The 20,003-nt window shown below is 39.0% G+C and overlaps 1 protein-coding gene across 2 annotated transcripts in view; it reads left to right on the top strand.

The window, feature by feature from the left end:
- Positions 1–13,360: 13,360 nt before the first annotated feature.
- IGSF11 (immunoglobulin superfamily member 11) overlaps positions 13,361–20,003 on the top strand; it is a 133,479-nt gene continuing 126,836 nt past the window's right edge. For both annotated transcript variants that reach the window (XM_039221164.1, XM_039221162.1), the window contains exon 1: positions 13,361–13,592. In XM_039221164.1, coding sequence (XP_039077095.1) covers positions 13,541–13,592 — 52 coding nt within the window. In that variant the 5' untranslated portion in view covers positions 13,361–13,540. The remainder of the gene's footprint in view (positions 13,593–20,003) is intronic.

The raw sequence follows: 20,003 nt of genomic DNA, 5'->3' as shown, positions 1-20,003 counted from the left end.
ATGCTAGATTTGGGGTATGCCCAATTTGAACATGGGTTGGTTGACTACCCAAAAAATTAGGAAATATAGTAATCTTAAATCTTATATATATATAATTATATATATATATGACAAAGTAACCATCATTCTCAAGGCAAAATAATGACCTCCCCCTGCCCCAGGTGACTGTTCTGTCCACTGCTCAATAAAACTCATGACTTTACCTAAAAGGAGGAAAGATCGAAGGAAAACCTAATTTTAATTGTTTCAAAATATCTCAGTTAAACAGTCACAGATTATCTACTTCTGCCATTAAAACTTTAATCTTTTTAGAGGAATCATTTCAGAAATGACTTTTTCTAGATCTCTTTAATTATGTTAAATTCTATTATAGTCCTGCTTTAGCACCCAAAAAAAATCTCTCCTTCATACTTCATATTTGTTTGTAGAGTTACATGATAAATTTCTGCATTTTTCACTAAACTGGAGGTTTCATAAGAGCAAAGACCTTTTGATTTTTGCTACTAAATGTATCACCAGTGTCTTGACAGGGCCTGGGATGTGTAAATACAGTAAAACCACATTATACTACCCCTCATCAGTAATTAGATTAACATATAATAAAATTGGCAATTAATTCTTGTCCTATATATTTAGTTCTTTTGCATATTGGAAGTGTGGGGATGGGGAGGAGGCTAAAAGGCTTACTTTCTAAGGGAGGATGTGGTGGGGTGACGTTAGAAGGTTAAATGCAAGACAGATATGTCCTATGAAGCATAGGGATGTATATTCTGTATATTATGGTTGAGGAGTCTTATATCAAGCTAATGAAACAAGTACCATCTCACTATTACTGGAATCACTGATGCTGCTGTGAAGTACCAGTAACACAGGACATAGTTCCATCAATCGCCAAGCTGTGGTATGAAGTGCCACCAGGTGGCGCTAAACCACAGCCAGGACAGGAATAGCTTCTGCATCCAGCAATAGGACCAGCAACAGGACCTCCGGAATTCCTGACCAACTAGCCAATTTATTAGCCCAGTAACCTTATAATAATGCAAACATGCATTTTACATGATCTAATTGCTTCATTGCCACTGAACACATCATACGGTTATTTTTCTATACTTCAAAGATCTATTCACAGGCCTTTTCAGTTTAGCCTGAGAATTAAGTGAATTCAAATATTTGCTTATGACTGCAAAATACAATGCAATGAAAAGTTTTTGGTGGATGGTGGAATATTAAATCCACAAAGTGGATATTTTATTACCATGAGGGTGGGCTTTCAAACATAAAATCAATATTCTAATAATAATGGTAATAATAACAGCAGCTAACATTACTTGCCAGACTGATTACCTGGGAGAGTTTGCAATGGGCATTTTCATTTATAGACTTAAACCTTGGATTATGAGTAACTTGTTCTGTGAGTGTTCTGCAAGATGAGCAAGCATTTCTAATAAATTTTAACTTGATAAATAAGTGACATCTTACAATACGAGTAGTACATGATGCCAAATGTCACACGATCACAACTGAGCCAATGGTTCTTGATATATGAGTACTTTGGATTACAAGCATGTTTCTGGAATGACTTATGCTCACAAATCAAGATTTTATGGCATTGAATTCTTATAACAACCTGTGAGGTAAGATGATATTCCATTTTTATAAAGGTTATAGTTGAGGCCTAGATAGGTTAAATGACTTTACAAAGATTATTTAAAAATATAGATAGCAGAGTTGACATTGAGCAAACCTTTTATTATTTAGAACTTCAAATACACTAGCTGTATTTCGTATTTGCCTTGTTTGATATTAGATTTCATGAAAGATACATTATAGAGACCTGCCGAATTCTCTAGGACAGGAAGAAATGTACTATTCCATAGTTTTGATATGTAATTTGGAAAGAGCTGGCTATTAAAAAAACTATAATAGAATCTTAGTAAGAACCACATAGATAAGCATATAAAATCTATGTAAGGTAGGTCTCTTAGCCGAGACTTCCCTGAAAGTTTTTCCTGAGACAAAAGTTTATATAGAGTTAGTTTATTTAGTAATTTCAGGGAGCAGGGTTAATTGGTGAGGGAATGAAAAAGAGGGAGGAAGGTCCTAGGTTACACATGTTAGTCCCACCCGATTCCTGCCCCTGTCTCAGGCAGCGCTGTCCTGAGTAGGGAGAGATACTTGCTCTAGGCCACAGTGAAGCAAGTTACTGTCAGGTTATACCTGTGAGAAGCTGATCTGAGCCTGTGGCAGAGGCCGGAAAAAGGTAAGGCTGAGAAGATCTGAAATACTGCACAAGAAGGGGTCTCATACTCTTCCTTTAGGAATAAAGGGTATTAATGTGTGGATTTTGGTAATAATGATTAGATATACATGGATTTTCTAAAATGATATTAAAGCTGTGAACCAACTTATTAGAAGTAAATATCTTTTAGGCCATCTAGTATTTTCTTCATTGTGTTACCATAGAAACACAGCATAGCTCACTGTTTTTAATTTGAGTTCTAATTTTTATGAGTTATTACTGATTTTATTATTAATAGCACATAAAATCCAGGTATTATTTAATATTTTAAGCTCACTAACTATAAAGCTTTATAATAATTTTTAAGGGGCAGTATCCATTGAATTGTGTAAGTGTCTTTTAAGGAAGAGTGGTCACTAACAGATTCAGAAGACAGGCTAAAATCTGAACAAACAATTCTTTAGTATTAAAAAGTAGCAGAAAAAGTACCAATTCCAAGTTGGCAACCCAATAGGTTGGGTTTTACTATTTGGGGTTTACTACTTAAGAATTGTAGGTCTTTGACAAAGCAGTCTAAAGTTTTTCTAAATCTTGGTTTTAGTCATCTGGAAAAATGAAGGGGAAACTACCTTTCTCACAGAGTTGTCAGGATTTAAATGAGGCTATGTATGTTAAAGCATATAACGAGGTGCCTGGCATATAGCAAGTATGCAGAAATATAGATTGATTTAAAGCAGAAATGTACATGCAACACTGGCTCTGATGCACATGTTGATCATATATGTTACCAGACTGGAGGCCATCTCTTTACAATTTCTGGTTCTCTTCATGGCTTGTTTCTTCCTATTTTTTGACAACTAGCTGAGATGCTACTGCTTCAGGAAGATAATTTCTGTTGGCTCTAATCAAGTAGGACCTTTCTCACCTCTTTTGAAGTTTAAGTTCATGAATATCTCTAACCTCCTTCTAGAAAGGCAAGACCTTCAAAATACTTTAACTCTAAAGACAGTGTTCTTGGTAGCAAGCAACAGAAATTGATGATGGTTAATTAAAGCAGGAAAGGGTCCAGGATGTTGGGTGGCTCCTAGAAAAGATGGGAACTTGTATGGGTCAGAAAACAAGCAGAAACCAAAGAAGGTTAGGTTAGTGAGATGACGCTATAGGAATAGTCCAGTGACAACCACTGATGGCACCAGATACTGGATGCCACACCTGGCATCATTGTCACAGATGTCTTTGTTCAGTGGACAGTGGGATGAGTTCTTTATACCTTCCTTATTTGTATCCCTTATCCCTTTCTTATTTCTGAATTTTTGTGATGCCTGCTCAAGATTTACAATCCAGAGATGAACTTCTTCTACTGGCTAAACCTTACATTATATGAGTGCACTATAGTTGGTAGGAGGTCATTTTTGGCATTTGCAGTGGAAGGTAGACTTTGGTTCTCACTGAGAAGAAAACTGGGGAATTCTCTGAACATTGGAAGGCAGTCTTGATGCTTAGCAGTCAAAAAATACTTAGCAATCAAAAAATTCCCCAGAGTCCACTCCTTTGAATGCCCAACATCTACCAATACTTTTTTCCCTTATATTTATATTTAAAAATACATAATGCAGGTACTTTCTCACAAATTTAAATCACTCAATTCTACATTAGGAGACAATCCAAACTCTGGTTTGGTTTGGTTGGTTCCATATTTAAGTCCAGTGGTGATATCCATTCTTCTTTTTAGGTTGTTCTTCTGTCTTGATAGTCCTCTGTCTGTGGACTGACTATAAAATTACCTGCCACTATCATACCCTAAATAAGACAAGTAGAGGAAAGAAACAGAAAGTTAAAAGAGTAAATATGTAAATGAGAAAGCAAGGAATGAGATAGAGATAGAGGCTACAGGCATTATTTCTGAAATGGATTATTAGGCTGTAGCTATTTCAACTCTGCATCTTTAAGAGATAGCATTCTTTTAGCACATTCTTAGAAACTACTTGAGTTTCAGTCCAGGCCTTGAGTCCAGAATTTGGAGATTTAAGTCTGTCATCTTCTTTCTTTAAGCAATGTGGTACCATTAAAAGTATTCAGCCACCCCACAGTTCATCACGCTGCTTTTACTGTCCTCTGAGAATGGCATCCAGGTTTCTTAAAGCTTTGCCTTCAGTGTGCACTTAATGAAATGATCATATGATTTTTTTCCTTAATCTTTTAACATAGCGAATAACATTAATTTTCACATCTTAAACCAATCTTACATCCCCAAAATAAATCCAATTGGTGTGATGAATTACCCTTTTTGTATATCACTGAACTTGTTGCTAATACTCAATTGTATGATATAAATCTCTATATGATAAAAATTAGCCTATCTTCCTTTCTTGCATTATCTTTGTCCATATTTGGTAATCAATATAATGCTAGCACCACAAAATGAGTCGAAGAGGGTTTCCTTGTCTTTCTGTATTGTCAAATAGTTGGCAAAAGACTGGAGTTTTTTGTCTCCTGAACATTTGGTGAAACTTACTGATAAAATTATCCAAATCTATAGTTTTATTTGTAGAAAGATTTTACACTATTGCTTTAATAACTTTAATTATATGGGAATATTCATATTTTCTGTTTATTTTTGAGCAAGTATTTGTAAAGTTTATTTCTCTAGGAATTTGTCCCTTTCTTGTATGTTTTCAAATTTATTAGCATAAAATCGTTCATTATTCTCCCAGTCTTTTTAATCTCAATAGCGTCTGTGTCTGTGGTGATGTCTCTTTCTTAAATTATGACATTATTTGATAATTAAAATATGATATTATTTCTTTCTCATTTTAAATGTTGTTTAGCCTCATCAGAATTTTGCTAATTTAATTAAACTTTTCAAGGTACCAACTCTTGGCTGTATTGATCTCCTTATTACATGTTTTATTTACTATTTCATTAATTTTGCCTTTTTATTATTTTCTTCCTTCTACTTTCCTTGGACCTATTTTATTCTCTTTGTCAGACTTCATAATCTTTATCGTAATTTATTTGTGTTTAAGCTTTCATCTTTTCTGATGTAAACATTTAAAGCTTTAAGTTTTCCTCGAAGCATGCTAGCTGCTATTGCACAGGTTGTAATAGAAAATATTTTCATTATTGTTTTCCTCTAAATACTTTTTAATTTTTTCATGATCTCCTGTTTGATTTTGAATTATTTAAAGATGACTTTCTTTTTTTTTTTTAATGTTTTTTATTTATTTCTAGGAGAGAGAGAGAGAGAGAGAGACAGCGTGAGCACGGGAGGGTCAGAGAGAGAGGAAGTCACAGACTGAAACAGGCTCCAGGCTCTGAGCTGGCAGTCAGCACAGAGCCCGACGCGGGGCTCGAACCCACGAACCGCGAGATCATGACCTAAGCGAAAGTCGGACGCTTAACCGACTAAGCCACCCAGGTGCCCCTAAAGATGACTTTCTTGGGGCGCCTGGGTGGTTCACTTGGTTAAGCGTTCGACTTTGGCTCAGGTCCGACTTTGGCTCAGGTCATGACCTCATGGTTCATGGGTTCGAGCCCCGCATCAGGCTCTGTGCTAATGGCTAGCTCAGACCCTGGAGGCTGTTTCAGATTCTGTGTCTCCCTCTCTCTCTGACCCTCCCCTGCTCACGCTCTCTCTCTCTCTCTCTCAGAAATAAATTAAAAAAAAAAACATTAAAAAATTAAAAAAGATGACTTTCTTAATATTTAAGTGTATGAGTGTATATGTACCCCTGCTGCTATTGATATATAGTAACATTATGGTCAGAGAATGTGTTCTGATTGATTCCAGTCCTGTGAAGTTTCTTGAGACTAGTTTCCCTCACTGATTCATTTCTTTAAAATGTCTATTGAATGTCTACTATGTACCAAGCAATGTTGAAGGCACTGAGAATTCAACAATGAATAAAATAGATCAAAATCCCTGTTCTTGTTGGTCTTACTTGGTGAGTCTGAAAATAAATGATTATTATATAAAATATAGAGTATGTTAGTGATGGAATGCTAAAAAAAATATAATAGGGAAAGGGACTTTAAAATGTCTTTTCAAGTTTTTATTTTAGAGAAGATTGTCAGCAAAGTCCTTACTTGAGGTGACATGTGAGAAAAACCCCCGCAAGAAGTGGAAAGGATAGCTATGCAAGAAGGGAAAGGACAATTTTGTTAGTCCCGGAGGCAAATGTGTTTCTATTTGTTCAAGGAACATTGAGGAGGTCATTGTATTGAGAGCTGAGCGAACAAGAGGAAACTAGAAGAAGCAATTAGAGAGATAAGAGGGGACTAGATCAAATTGGCACTTGTTAATCTGAAGAGTGTCCTTGCTCCCCCTCCCTTCAAAGATATCCACTTAATCCCTAGAACCTGAGAATATGTTCCTTTACTTGGAAAAAGGGAATTGAGATTTAAATGGAATTAAGGCTGCCCTTCAATTGACTTGGAGATGAGGAGATTATCTTGGATTATCCAAGTGGGCCCACTGTTATCACAAGGACCCTTAAATGTGGAAGCAGGAAATAGAGTCAGAGAGACAGCAGTATGAGAAGGACTTGGCCTGATGTTGGTAGCTTTGAAAATGGAGGAAGGGGGCCATAAGCCAACGAAAGTGGGTGAACTCTAGAAGCTGGAGAAGGAAAGGAAAAGGATTCTCCATAAAGGAGCATGGCCCTGCGGCCATCTTGATTTTAGCCCCATGAGCTCCATTTTGGATTTCTGACCTCAGAACTATAATAAATTTGTGTTGTTTTATACTACTAAGTTTTCAATAATCTGTTACAGGAGCAATTGAAATCTAACACAAGCACTAGAGCTTATAGTAAAGACTTCTACTTTCACTGTCAGTGAGGCAGGAAGTCATTGGGCAGAGGATAGATAATCTGATCTGATTTAACAGAATCTGGATGCTGTGTTGAGAACAGACCGTTGAGGAATTCCTTCCTTCATCTAGCTTTTAGCTTGACTTTCCCATATTTTATTGAGATCTTATCAATTCATTTAGGATTAAAAAATAATTTCTCCTTTCTTTTCTAAGTCAGGGTCTCTTGTCTGTTTTGTTGCCAGAAATAAAAGTCCGAACTGCACTTTAAATTAAACTTCTATGGAAAACTCAGAATTTGAGCCATCAGAAATAAGTGATTGCCAATACTACAATATATAAATTAAGTGAGAGTTTGAAGATTAGTTTAGATTACTGAATACTGGTAAAGAGACTTTGAAGAATATTTGAAAATTATTTTCCTTACATTATAAGAAGGAGAACACACACAAAAAAATGCGAGTCGACATAAAATGCTTCTTACACTATTGCCCTTTCAAGTCCTAAAAAATGTACTGGCACCATTTTCAATTTGCTGTTAGAATGAATTCAGTAGCATTTTGTCACTATATATACATATATGTATATATAGTGCATTTTGTCACATTTTGTCTGAGGCCCTGCCTCAGAGAGTAACTTTGCTTGAAAATAAATGTGTTTGTAATAAAAGGATTTCAAGGAAAAGAGCCAACTTTTTCCCAAACCGATGAAGATGTGAAACTTTGCTTCAGCAATATTCATAGTGGTGTTAGGGATCAGGCTATAGTGAGGGGGCTGGAAATGTTGTTTACCTTTGTGTGACTCCTCTATAGCACTGCTTTCCTGGGGGGTGGGCAGAGACTGATATAAGAAACAAATATCAGAAAGATGAAGCTGTCAATGTATCTAGGTTGTAAATTGATCTAAAATTTGTGATGGAGATTTTAAAATATTAAATCTTTCAAATATTAAATGGTTTATTTGTATCTTCACACTGAAAAAACACTTATTGGCTTGTTAATTATTCTAAGAATTCCATTATTATGTTTTTTTCTCCTTTATTATTATCTTAGAGCCTTAATTATCTTTTCACAAAGGGGAAGGGGGAAGAATTCCTTTCAAATTTTACTTCTAAAAGGACCAAGCTCTACTCTACATGGTTCTAAGCAGCCTCATTTAAAAAGTTACAGGTGAGTTACTGCCTCAAACAAGGATCAAAAGTATTTTTGAGCTTTAAGAATGATATTCTTGGGGTGCCCAAGTGGCTCAGTCAGTTAAGCATTGACTCTTGATTTCGCCTCAGGTCACGGTTTGTGGGACTGAGCCTCTAATCGGGGTCCATGCTGACAGCACGGGAGCCTGTTTGGGATTCTCTCTCCCCCTCTCTCTCTGTCCACCTTCCCCAATTAAGAAATAGACTTTACTTAAAACAAATGAATATTATTTTAAAATATTCCATAGACATTCTCAAAAACTTAAATGCAATTAATCTTTAATTATATATATAAATGGAGAGGGATAGGTGCTATTAATAATTTAAAAGTAGCTAATTAAAAATGGTTTATACTTGGCTTTGGAACCTTATAATTCCCTCCATTATTTTTCTTTCTTAATTGTTTTTCTCTTAAGCTAATATTAAAACTAATTTTCCGTTCTTGAATGCAGAGTAACTGATTGTAGAAAGATAATCCAGCATTTTGAGGGGTGGAGGATAGAAACAGGTCTAGGATTACAATTTGAATTGGGATAATCTATATTTAGATATTTAGACATTGACTATATTATTATGTCATCAATTATTAGAGCCAAGATTATTATTGCATTATATGGCTGAAATTTTATGGGCTATTCCTGTGGCGGTGGGTGGAAGTGGTGGGGGTGGGTGCAGGTGGGATGAATTGGGGGCAGCAACTGCAGTGTTCCCACAGACAGATTTAAGACACTACGGTTTATACGAATTTCTTCAGATACTGGTCTATAAAGAGATGAAAGGAAAAGACCGGTGTGGTAGGAAACAACCATAGGAGGAATGTCAGAAGACCCTGGTTTCAGTTCTGCCTTGGTATTTGCAAGCCCTGAGGTGTCCCTTGATCTTTTTGAGACTCAGTGTCTTATGATGTGAGAGGGGGTAAGAATACCTGCCTTACCTATCCCCTGGGGTTGCTGTGAAGATCCAAGCAGATAATATATGTGAAAGCATTTTGAAGTTTATAAAGTATTATACAGATGTAAGATGTGGTCTGTTGCTTTAGCACTCAGAATACTTAAGAGATTTTGAGAAATCCTACTGTGGTCATAAAGCAGATTAGGATGAAAGTATTGGTGAAACTCATCATTACTAATAACAAACTTACTCAAAATACATGCCAGTGGTATTAACTCTGTGAGTTAAAGAGCACTTTCTCCCCCTGCTTCCTGTGAGAGTGTCGTTTTGGAAGCCTCTGTGAACAGCACTTAGAGTTTCCAGTACTCCCGATCTGCTTCCTTTGAGTACACCATCTACCATCTGCACCAGAGCTTCTGGGCCGACAGATTGCTCTCTGAAATCGGATCATTCCCACTCTCCCTTCAGAAGCAACACTTCTTTTTCTATTACAAGGGCTGCTCCACTGAACTGTAAGCACTCTGTCCTCTTAATAACTCACCAGCTCCTGTTGGGGAAGGTAGAAGTACACTATGGTGACATAGAGGCAGGAGAGCGAGCTCTCTTTCTCTGATTTCATGGTCTTATGGATATATCCCTATGAACAACTGTAAGCTTTTTAAAGGGTGGGGGTCATATCTTATACTTTATATTTAACCTTTAACCCAGTGTTTTATACAATGTAGATACTTTGTAAATACTTGCTGAATTGATGTGTCAATAAGTATATCCGGTAACTTGCTTTATCAGGGCTTTTCATCCTAGATTACTATGTTATTTATTTAATTAAAGAATGAATATTCCATCTCTATATTTAAATCTGGATTATAGTAAAGCAAAGACCTGTTCTGAGTAGCACCTGCCATTTGACAGCTTCCTTGTTTTTCTCTTTATATTGCTCCTATGCCCTTTGGGATGGGGTTTGAATGTGAAAATATGTGCAGGACAAGATAAGGAATTGGATCGAATGGAAAAACTAATCTGGTTTTGCTGCGGAGTTTAAAAGAATGAGAATAAGCCCAGTGATGAAATCATAGTTGAAATGTAAAATATCTGTTGTAAATATAAAATAATCAGCACTGTCATATTATTATTTTCCTGCCATTAGAGATCTGGTAGGGGATTCTAACAAATTCTGACAAAGTTGAAGCATCTTCAATTCATAATCAGACTATATATCTTTTCAGGGTATTGGCATTAAAGGTGATTGGCACTTCTTATTTTTTTTTACTTAAAAATTATAACATTTTCAAGAAAGAAAAAAAGTGCATCCATAATTCCACCATCTTAATACTGTTATTTTTACATGTGTCTTCCAATCTTTGTCCACATATATGGATGTTTTACATATTTGCCTTTCTCCTGTGCATACTATTTTCATTCAGAGTTGCCATGGGAGGACTATATCTGTCAGATGGGGGCTCAAAATTTCCTAATGGCCCCAAGAATCCTAATCTATGTTGCTGTAGATATTGACAGAATAGTCTGACATTCCCCAGCCAGGTTATGCTCAAAGAATTTAGAAGGTACCCATGTGAGGCTGAAGCAGAAGGTGACTATGGGGCTGTTAAGACACCAGTGGATTTTATAAGGAGTCAGGTAGGTAGTTATTTAAGTAAAATAATTTCGATGCCAAGGTCTCTCTTCCCACCCAACCAAAACAAACAAGAAACAAAAAATAAAAACCCAAAGTAACAACCACCATAATAAAATCAACCTCTCACTAGTTATAGTTAAAATTAGTTTAAGAAAACATTAAAAACTGCAACTTTTAATTTTTCTAATGTTTTATTTATTTTTGAGAGAGAGAGAGAGAGAGAGATAGGAGAGAGAGAGGAAGCACCAGCAAGTGGAGGAGGGGCAGAGAGAGAGAGAGGGAGACACAGGATACCAAGCAGGCTCCAGGCTCCATGCAGTAAGCACAGAGCCCTATCCTGGGCTCCAACTCACAAACCGCCAGACGGTGCCCTGAGCCAAAGTCAGACACTGAACGGACTGAGCCACGCAGGCTCCCCTAAAACGGCAAATTTTATTTTATTTTATTTTATTTTTTTTTTTTTACAAATAGTTTATTGTCAAATTAGTTTCTACATAACACTCAGTGCTCATCCCCAAAGTGCCCTCCTCCATGCCCATCCCCCCCTCCCCCCCACATCCATCAGTCCTCAGTTTTTGTCAGCATTCAAGAGTCTCTCATGGTTTGCCTCTCTCCCTTTCCCCCACCATTTCCGCCCTTCTTCTCCCTCTTGTTCCTCCGTCAAGTTCCTCCTAATCCTCCTATACGTGCAAACATATGGTATTTGTCCTTCTCTGCCTGACTTATTTCGCTCAGCATAACACCCTCAAGGTCCATCCATGTTGCTACACATGGCCAGATTTCATTGTTTCTCATTGCCATGTAGTATTCCATGGTATAGATAAACCACATCTTCTTGATCCATTCATCTGTTGATGGACACTTAGGCTCTTTCCATGTTTTAGCTATTGTGGAGAGTGCTGCTATGAACATTGGGGTACATGTGCTCCTATGCCTCAGCATTTCTGTATCCCTTGGGTAAATTCCTAGCAGTGCTATTGCTGGGTCATAAGGGAGTTCTATTGTTAGTTTCCTGAGGAACCTCCACACTGTTTTCCAGAGGGGCTGTACCAGTTTACATTCCCACCAACAGTGTAGGAGGGTGCCCGTTTCTCCACATCCTCGCCAGCATCTAGAGTTCTCTGATTTGCTCATTTTAGCCACTCTGACTGGCGTGAGGTGGTATCTCAGTGTGGTTTTGATTTGTATTTCCCTGATGAGGAGGGATGCTGAGCATCGTTTCATGTGTCTGTTGGCCATCTGGATGTCCTCTTTGGAGAAGTGTCTGTTCATGTCTTCTGCCCATTTCTTCACTGGGTTGTTTGTTTTTCGGGCGTGTAGTTTGGTGAGTTCCTTATAGATTCTGGATATTAACCCTTTATCTGATATGTCATTTGCAACTATCTTTTCCCATTCCGTTGGTTGCCTATTAATTTTCTGGGTTGTTTCCTTGGCTGTGCAGAAGCTTTTAATCTTTATGAGGTCCCAAAAGTTTATTTTTGCTCTTGATTCCCTTGCTTTTGGGGATGTGTCAAGTAAGAAGTTGCTGCGGTGGAGGTCAAGGAGGTTGTTTCCTGCTTTCTCCTCTAGGGTGTTGATAGTTTCCTGTCTCACGTTCAGGTCCTTTATCCATTTTGAGTTGATTTTTGTGCATGGTGTGAGAAAATGATCTAGTTTCATTCTTCTGCATGTTGCTGTCCAGTTCTCCCAACACCATCTGTTAAAAAGACTGTCTTTTTTCCATTGAATATTCTTTCCTGCTTTGTCAAAGATCAGTTGGCTGTATACTTTTGGGTCCACTTCTGAGTTCTCAATTCTGTTCCATTGGTCTATGTGTCTGTTTTTGTGCCAATACCATACTGTCTTGAGGATGACAGCTTTGTAGTAGAGGCTGAAGTCTGGGATGGTGATCCCTCCTAAAACGGCAAATTTTAAACATTAGAAGTTGAGATAAATTTTGCTGAAAGGGCAAGAGAAAACAGAATCGGGGAGTGAGGAGCATGGAACCCATACACTCTTTTAAGGAAAAAAGGGTAGGTCAGGAAAAAAAAAGAAAAAAAAAAAAGCCATGGAATAGAATTAACTTCATCAATTCGTATTTTTGCCGGGATCAGGTTCTTTTAGATTATGTAGGTTACGGAAGAGAGGAAATGGACAGAAATCGTCTGAAAACGACGACAGAAAAGAAATCTTGCTGGATGAAGGTTGTGGGAAGGCCTTCCTAGAGGACTCTGGGGATCAAGACTGACACCCACTGCCTGGAGAACGACTCAGGGTAGGGGTGGGCCTTGACTGAGTGCCAGGAGGGCGTCCTCCGGTGGGTCCCCAGCAGCACTCGCCCCAGCGTGCGGGGGAGCGGGCGGCCCCGCGCACAGGTGGCCCGCGCAGCGCCAGCTGCGCGCCGCGCTCGCTCCGCGGGGGGGCCGCCAGGCGTCGCGCTGGAGCCGCGGTTGCCTGGGAGACCGAGCGGGCCGAGTGGGCGGCGCGCAGCAGAGCCGGAGCGGGGCTGTTGCGGGACTAGCCAGGCGAGAGTTGGGGGGAGTGGCTCCCCCGGCTGCGCGGCAGTGCCTGCGGGTCCTAGGGCGGCGCAAGGTAGCGGCGGCGCAGCGGGGCGAGGCGGGCGAGGCCGGGACGCGCCGGATCGCAGCTCAGCGTCCGCAGAGCGGAAGGGCAGAGTTACACTTGCCTGGTCTGAGCGTCTCCCGGTCCCGGCTCCGCCGGGCGGACCCGGCTGCCCCAAGAGCGCGACGAGGAGCCGGGGCGGGTGGCGGGAGCGCTCCCCGCGGCCCCGGGATGACTCCTCCCGGCTCTCCTCTGGCGCCTCTCCTTCTTCTTTCCCTGCACGGTGAGTAGTCCGAGCCCTCCGCTGCCGGCGGGCCCGGGGAGAACTGGTGCCAGGTCCTGGGAGCCCAACTTTCCCAGGGACCGTATTTGTTGCTATCGGCCTGGGCTCACGCGCCCGCCCGCAGGGCTGCTGTGCTGCAGGCGACCCCCGTCCCCCCTCGCGCGACCCCCGTCCCCCCTCGCGCGACCCCCGTCCCCCCTCGCGCGACCCCCGTCCCCCCTCGCGCGCGGTTCAGGTGTCCCAGGTCCGAGCGGTGACTGCGCGCGGCTGCTCGGTTCCCGCTGATCCTGGACTTGCCTCTGACCCCGCCGGGCTCTTTTTAGATAACCGCTCCCTCACTTGCTAGATCCAGTGAAACTGTATTTCCGTTACCCCGCGGCGTCCCCGGGAAAACTAGAGATGCCTTTAAAATAATTAAGAAAACTTTAAATTGCAGCTTTACCGTAACCTTTAACAAGCATACGCAGGTTTGACTGAAAATGTGATCTTTGCTTTAAAAATAACTCTACAGTGTGCTACGCTATGTTCGAAAACAGTAATTTTTTTGTACTCCAGCTTCTCCCCGAAAGCATTTAAATTGGCTTTCAGAAATACATAGAATATAACAATGTTAGAACAGAAAGACTAAACGTGTGTTTAGTTATCTTAATGTTCTTTTAAAAAACTATTTACATTTAATTTTTCTACGCTCTAATCTTTCTTTACATTTTATTTTCTATGAATAGATATCATATTTAAGCTCTGATTTTCATCTTTGCCCTTTTCTTTTGTGAGTTCATTGCCTTGGAATGAAGTTTTCTGTCCCATTTAATTGAAGAGATGTATTGAGATTTATTCTGAAAGGTTTTCTTTAAAGAGCAGTTTCAATGATTTATGGAATTGCGGTTAATCTTGTTTCTTTCTGGAGATATCAGTATGTTTCCCGTAGTTTTGTGGCCTTATTTGAACTGATAATGTACACATGGATCTTGAAGGAACTCATTTTAGTCGACTTAAATTGTTCAAATTTATTTAGTAGGGAGAAAGGAATACAAAATTTTGTATACTTTTTCCATAGATGCCAATGAAGGAAATCGTCAAAATTACAGATAACTTTCCTGGAGTTCAGCATATATATTTTTGGTCACTATGTGTAGATAGTAGTTAAATGATGTCAGTATGTGCTTCCAAATTAATTTTGTCTGGTTACAGGCTTCAAGGGGCCGACATTTTTCTCTGTCCTGCTTCTTTCAAGTGTGAAATAATTAGCGTAAATGAGCTTTTTATACAATCTTTTGGACATAACTGAAAATATTATGAATATTACTATAAGAGGAGCTGAAATTTTGGTAAAAATAATCTCTTATTAACCTTCATCTACTACAATAAATGATAGTTTCTTGTTTTGTAAATATCATTTGTGTAGAATTTGTTTTTGAGTTCTTATTCAGCACTTTTAAAGAGTTGATGTAATTTGCAGAAACAGCCTTACAAGGTCATCTGATTTGTTTTCTTTTCTTCAGAACTATTCCCAAGCTATCCTAGAATGTTTAAAGACTCCCAAGGACAGTTGAGCCTTCATGATAATTTATTCTGTACAGGCACTTTTCACCCTCAGAAATGAACAGTTGTGTTCATTTGTACAACAAATATTTGTGGAGCTACCGCTCCGAATTTGGGTGTTTGATGGGGTGAGATGGTGGAAGACAAAGTACAAGAGTTTCTCTGCGGCCCTTAAGGAGTTTGCAGTTTTGCAACAGGCATGGACAAATGGTTTAATGGTACAAGGAAAATATGATGAGTGCCATTTATTAATGGTGATATCAAAGAAGACTTCATAGAAAAGTTTACTTTTGATCTGGACTTTGAGTAGAATTTGAATTGGCTGACATGAGAGTGGTTGGGTCTTCTTTCCTAGGGCAAAGGAACAGCCTGGATGAAGGATATGAAGCGTAAAGTTCAGGAGCATATTCTTGAAAGGCCAGCTGTCTAGCTGCTAGAGCAGGAGATGTGTGCCAAGGAGAAAGGGCTCAAAAGATAGTAAAAGGATAGTAGAGAGCCTTGAATACTGAATTTGGGATTTATTCATTAGGCCGTGGAAAGGCCACTGTCATTCAGTTTCTTTAAGATGGATAGGGGAAGAGGGTGAACAGCTATTGTGTGCCAACTTGTGCCTAGCATAACAGTCTCCAGGAGAATACCATATCCTGACTGCCCTTAAGCTCTTGAAAGTCAGAGGCAGAGGTGTTTTCTTTTTTTTAATGGATTAGGGTCCATCCCTGGGACTTAGAATGAGCAAAGTTGCTTCTGGATGCTAAACAGATAACCATTCTAGCATTGGCTACCACAAAGGCATGATGCACTAAAGGTAGAAATAGAGTCTCTTAAATTGTTGAAAGAAAATGGATGTGAAGAAATTTGTTTTTATCTTTGTTTGAATTTCTGTGGAGTGTTCAGAGGGAATTTGAATAGAAAAGTTGACTTCTGTATAGTTCTCCCAATAGGTTAGATTAATCTGAAGTATTTTTTGTACTACTTGTGATTCCTTGAAATAGCAAATAACTTTGCAGAATCTGAGAAAATCTTTAAAAAGAAATAAAAGATCATGTGAAATGAAATGAAAATGAAAAGAATTATATATATTATGCTAAATATCAGCATTCTGAAAATTTTATTGTGAACTTCGATTTCTTAGCTCTATCTTTCATTGGGTAGCTGCTTTGGAAGGATTCACTTAAATTTTTTTTTTTAATGTTTATTTATTTTTGAGAGAGAGAGAGAGAGAGACAGACAGACAGAGAGACACCGAGTGCAAGCAAGGGAGAGGCAGAGAGAAAGGGAGACACAGAATCTGAAGCAGTCTCCGGGCTCTGAGCTATCAGCACAGAGCCCCATGTGAGGCTAGATCTCAGGAACCTTGAGATCATGACCTGGGTCAAAGTCGGACGCTTAACTGACTGAGCCACCCAGGCATCCCAGAAGGATTCACTTTTTAGTAAAAAATCTGCAGTTTGACCTACATGAAAGGTGATAGTCACTGGATGAAAACTTTAGAGAAATTAAGCTTAATACGCTGTATATTCCATATGAACTTCTCAGGAAGCAACTTAAACACTGAATCACCAAGTCCTTCTAAAATGTTCTGCTTAGAACTGTTGTCAGACTCAAGATAATGATGCAGTGGGGGAAAGACTATTTCCCCCAGTAACAGTATGTGGCACATTTTCAAATGTGTTTTCACACTTTGATCGTGGAAGCATTTATAATGAAAAGTCTCGTTTGGATCTTCATAGTTAAGCCATGTGATTTAGTGCCAAACAAGGTGATGTGCCGGCACACAAGATTCTTAGTTGCAGTGAGTTATACAGAACAAGGGACTGGAAATGCTAGCTGAGGTGGGGAAATTGTGGCACTCGCACAGAAATTCTCATCTGTGTTAGTTTGTGTAGAATAGGGATCCTAAATTTATAGTTATCACACTAACAATGTTTTAGGCAATCGGAGGTAGGATTACTGGGTTTCTGGAGTCCAGTTACTGCAAGTTCCCCCCTCCTTTGTTTGCTAAGGACTGTCTGGCACTCAGATATCTCACCCTTGGATTTTGAGGGCAGCTCTCATACCATCTGGAGGCTCTGAAATCCCCCTTTGATCATAATTGAGAATAACTGGTTTCAGAGGGGGTGTCAGTTCTTGGGTGGTATTCAAAACGCCATATGATTTGAGCTGAATTTGGTCTTAAAAGTGGAAAGTTAATTAGTTGCTCATTAGTTAAGCTGATCTTACTAAACTGTGGAAGGATTTTTTCCCTTTCTATTAAAGTTTGAGTAATTGATTCCCTTCGTACCTGGTTTCCTACCACATAAGAAAGAATAGTTTACATTTGTGATGATTAAAAAAAACATGAAGTCATGAGGTGCCTGGGTGGCTCAGCCGGTTCAGTGTCTGACTCTTGATGTCAGCTCAGGTCATGATCTCATGGTTTGTGAGTTTGAGCCCCATGTCGGGCTCTGTGCTGAGAGTGTGGAGACTGCTTGGGATTCTTTCTCTCCCTCTCTCCCTGCCCCTCCCCTGCTTGTGCACGTGCACGCATGCTTGTTCTCTCTCTCTCAAAATAAAATAAACTTAAAAAATCCGCATGAAATCAATCACAGGAATAAAATCTGTTTCCTAATTTCACAAATGATAGACTCAGCCATTGATCTGATACCATTATTGGATACTACATAGGTCCTATATGGTGTGCCTCTGTTTCACTTATGTATTCTAGGAAGATCATATTTTAACAAATGTCACTAAAATTATTCTTTTTATAGAATAGGATTAAATAAATACAAGTTTGCCAGTGTGAAACAGAAGTGTTCAAAAAAAATTCATAGAAGTCTATTTACTGGTTTTTCTTCATTTAGCATTTTGATCTTGAAAGAGGTAACAAAGTGACAGTATTAGATGCACACTTTTATTTTAGATAATCATTGCCAGTAAAGAAGTTGAGATGCTAGAAGCACTGAGTTCAGGAAATTCTTGTACCACGTAGAATTCTTTGGAAGAATCTTCAGAGAATTAGGTTAATGTCAGTGGTATGAATGATCGTGGATTGAGATTTAAGGTTGGAAATGATGGTTAAAGTAGAATAGGTTCAGAAATTCAATGCTGGTTTTTCACCGAGCCATAACTGTGTAATAACACAATGTGACACTGTAAATGTAACTCTAGTATCTTGGGGCCACTTGTAGGTCAGTCTCAAAAGACTAATCCGGTATTTTTGAAAAACTGGAAAGATGTTTAAATTTTTTCTGAAGTTGAAGATAATGTTCTAATTTAGAGAGTCCCTTTACCCACCTTTGTACAAAGTCTCTCCCTGTTGAGAGCAGTTGCTCATGTTAAAATATCTTTTCTCTCACTCCTGTATTCTTATCAATGTTGGTCCTTTTCTGTTCCCTTTCCTCCTCATGTTCCCCTGACATTTTGGAGAATGTTATATTCTGTTACCATCAGGTTCTTGTATTATTCTTTTGCATCTAGCCATTCATGGTCCTTCCAATGATATATCAATCCTGGAGCCAAGCAGAAATCACTTTAGAAGCTGGGCAGTGGTAAGGGTATGTGAGAAGGTGGACATTGTTTCATGCCAATATTTTCTCCTTGTTTATGAAGTTAGTTTTATAATAATAATTCAGAGTGTGTGTGTATTTACATTTAAATTTATATTTTCCCTAAAAGATAGTACCATACCTGGCACATGGTAGTGCTCAATAGATACTTGAGAATGACTGAGTGGTTACTCGTATAATTGGGGATTCTGTGTGCTTGGAGTACCCCCCAAAAATGTTTTTTCTCCCTCTTTTAAAGAAAAAGAATTTTTGTTAAGCATTTATTAAGGATTTGGTGTGACTGTGTCAGCTTTAGTTCATCTTTAAACCTTAGTATATATTTTTCGGGGCAGAGGTGATACAGATCTGTTTTCATAGACTTTTTAGATTCTATGACTTGAAAGCTAGTTGAAAAAGGTAATACAAATCTTTCAGAATTGATTTTAGCTTATTTTTAATCACAAAACATTGAAGCTGTTGATATTTGAAATATATTCCCCTAAAGATTATCTGAAGATCTTGCTCCATGTAATAATAAAGAATGACCTTAGACTTTTGGGCAGTCGTTTAGAACCTTCAAGTTTTCCATTTCCATGCCTGGTATTCTTTGTCCTGAGGGCCTGTATGTTAAAACTAGTCTCCCAAGAACAGAGATAATTAAAAAAATTACACCTGTGTAGTCTGAGCTAAACTCCCCCCTCCCCACGTCGTGTGTACAAAGTACTGGAGATGTTCTTTTAGAAATGGGAGCGTTAACTAGGTGAGCCCCGTGTGGAGGCATCATAACCTGCAGCCAAGGGAGACTGCCCATTGTCCTCCTTCCATTCCTTTCCCTTTTCCTTTTCCACCCATAGTTTCTTCCAGCCAGGACTCATCCCCTGTGGACCATCCTCTCAGTCTGCTGATGTTTGTGTCTCCACAAACATCATACATCTTCTTCTAATCATAGTGACATCCTTGATCATGTACTCAAAGATGCCTTAAGTAACATCCACATCTTTTATAGCACTTCATTGTTGTTTCCTTGGACCAGGCCCATCACTACCTGTTGTACAACTTCTGTCAGCTCCATAGGTCAGGATCATTCGCCAGAGCACAGAACCCATGGCAAAAAGAGAGGCTCAAGTGTAGTAAACATTACTTGTTGCACAAGAACACATTCAGTCCGGCTAGCATTTTAGGCTTTCATTGGTTAAGAAAGCTTGTAGTACATTTCACTTATGCATATTGCTCATGTGTAAATACCAACTGCCATGCTAGCATTTGTTAGCCAGGACTTAAAACGGTGTGCAGAAAATGTGAAAAAAGTGTTAACCCTGTACTGCAAAGACTCTCAACCTTT

This window comes from Hyaena hyaena, unplaced genomic scaffold (genome assembly GCF_003009895.1).
Source record: "Hyaena hyaena isolate Hyena2069 unplaced genomic scaffold, ASM300989v1 scaffold_961, whole genome shotgun sequence".
NCBI lineage: Eukaryota > Metazoa > Chordata > Mammalia > Carnivora > Hyaenidae > Hyaena > Hyaena hyaena.
Note: the sequence above shows the minus strand (reverse complement) of the source record. Positions and strands in the feature narration are given on the sequence as shown.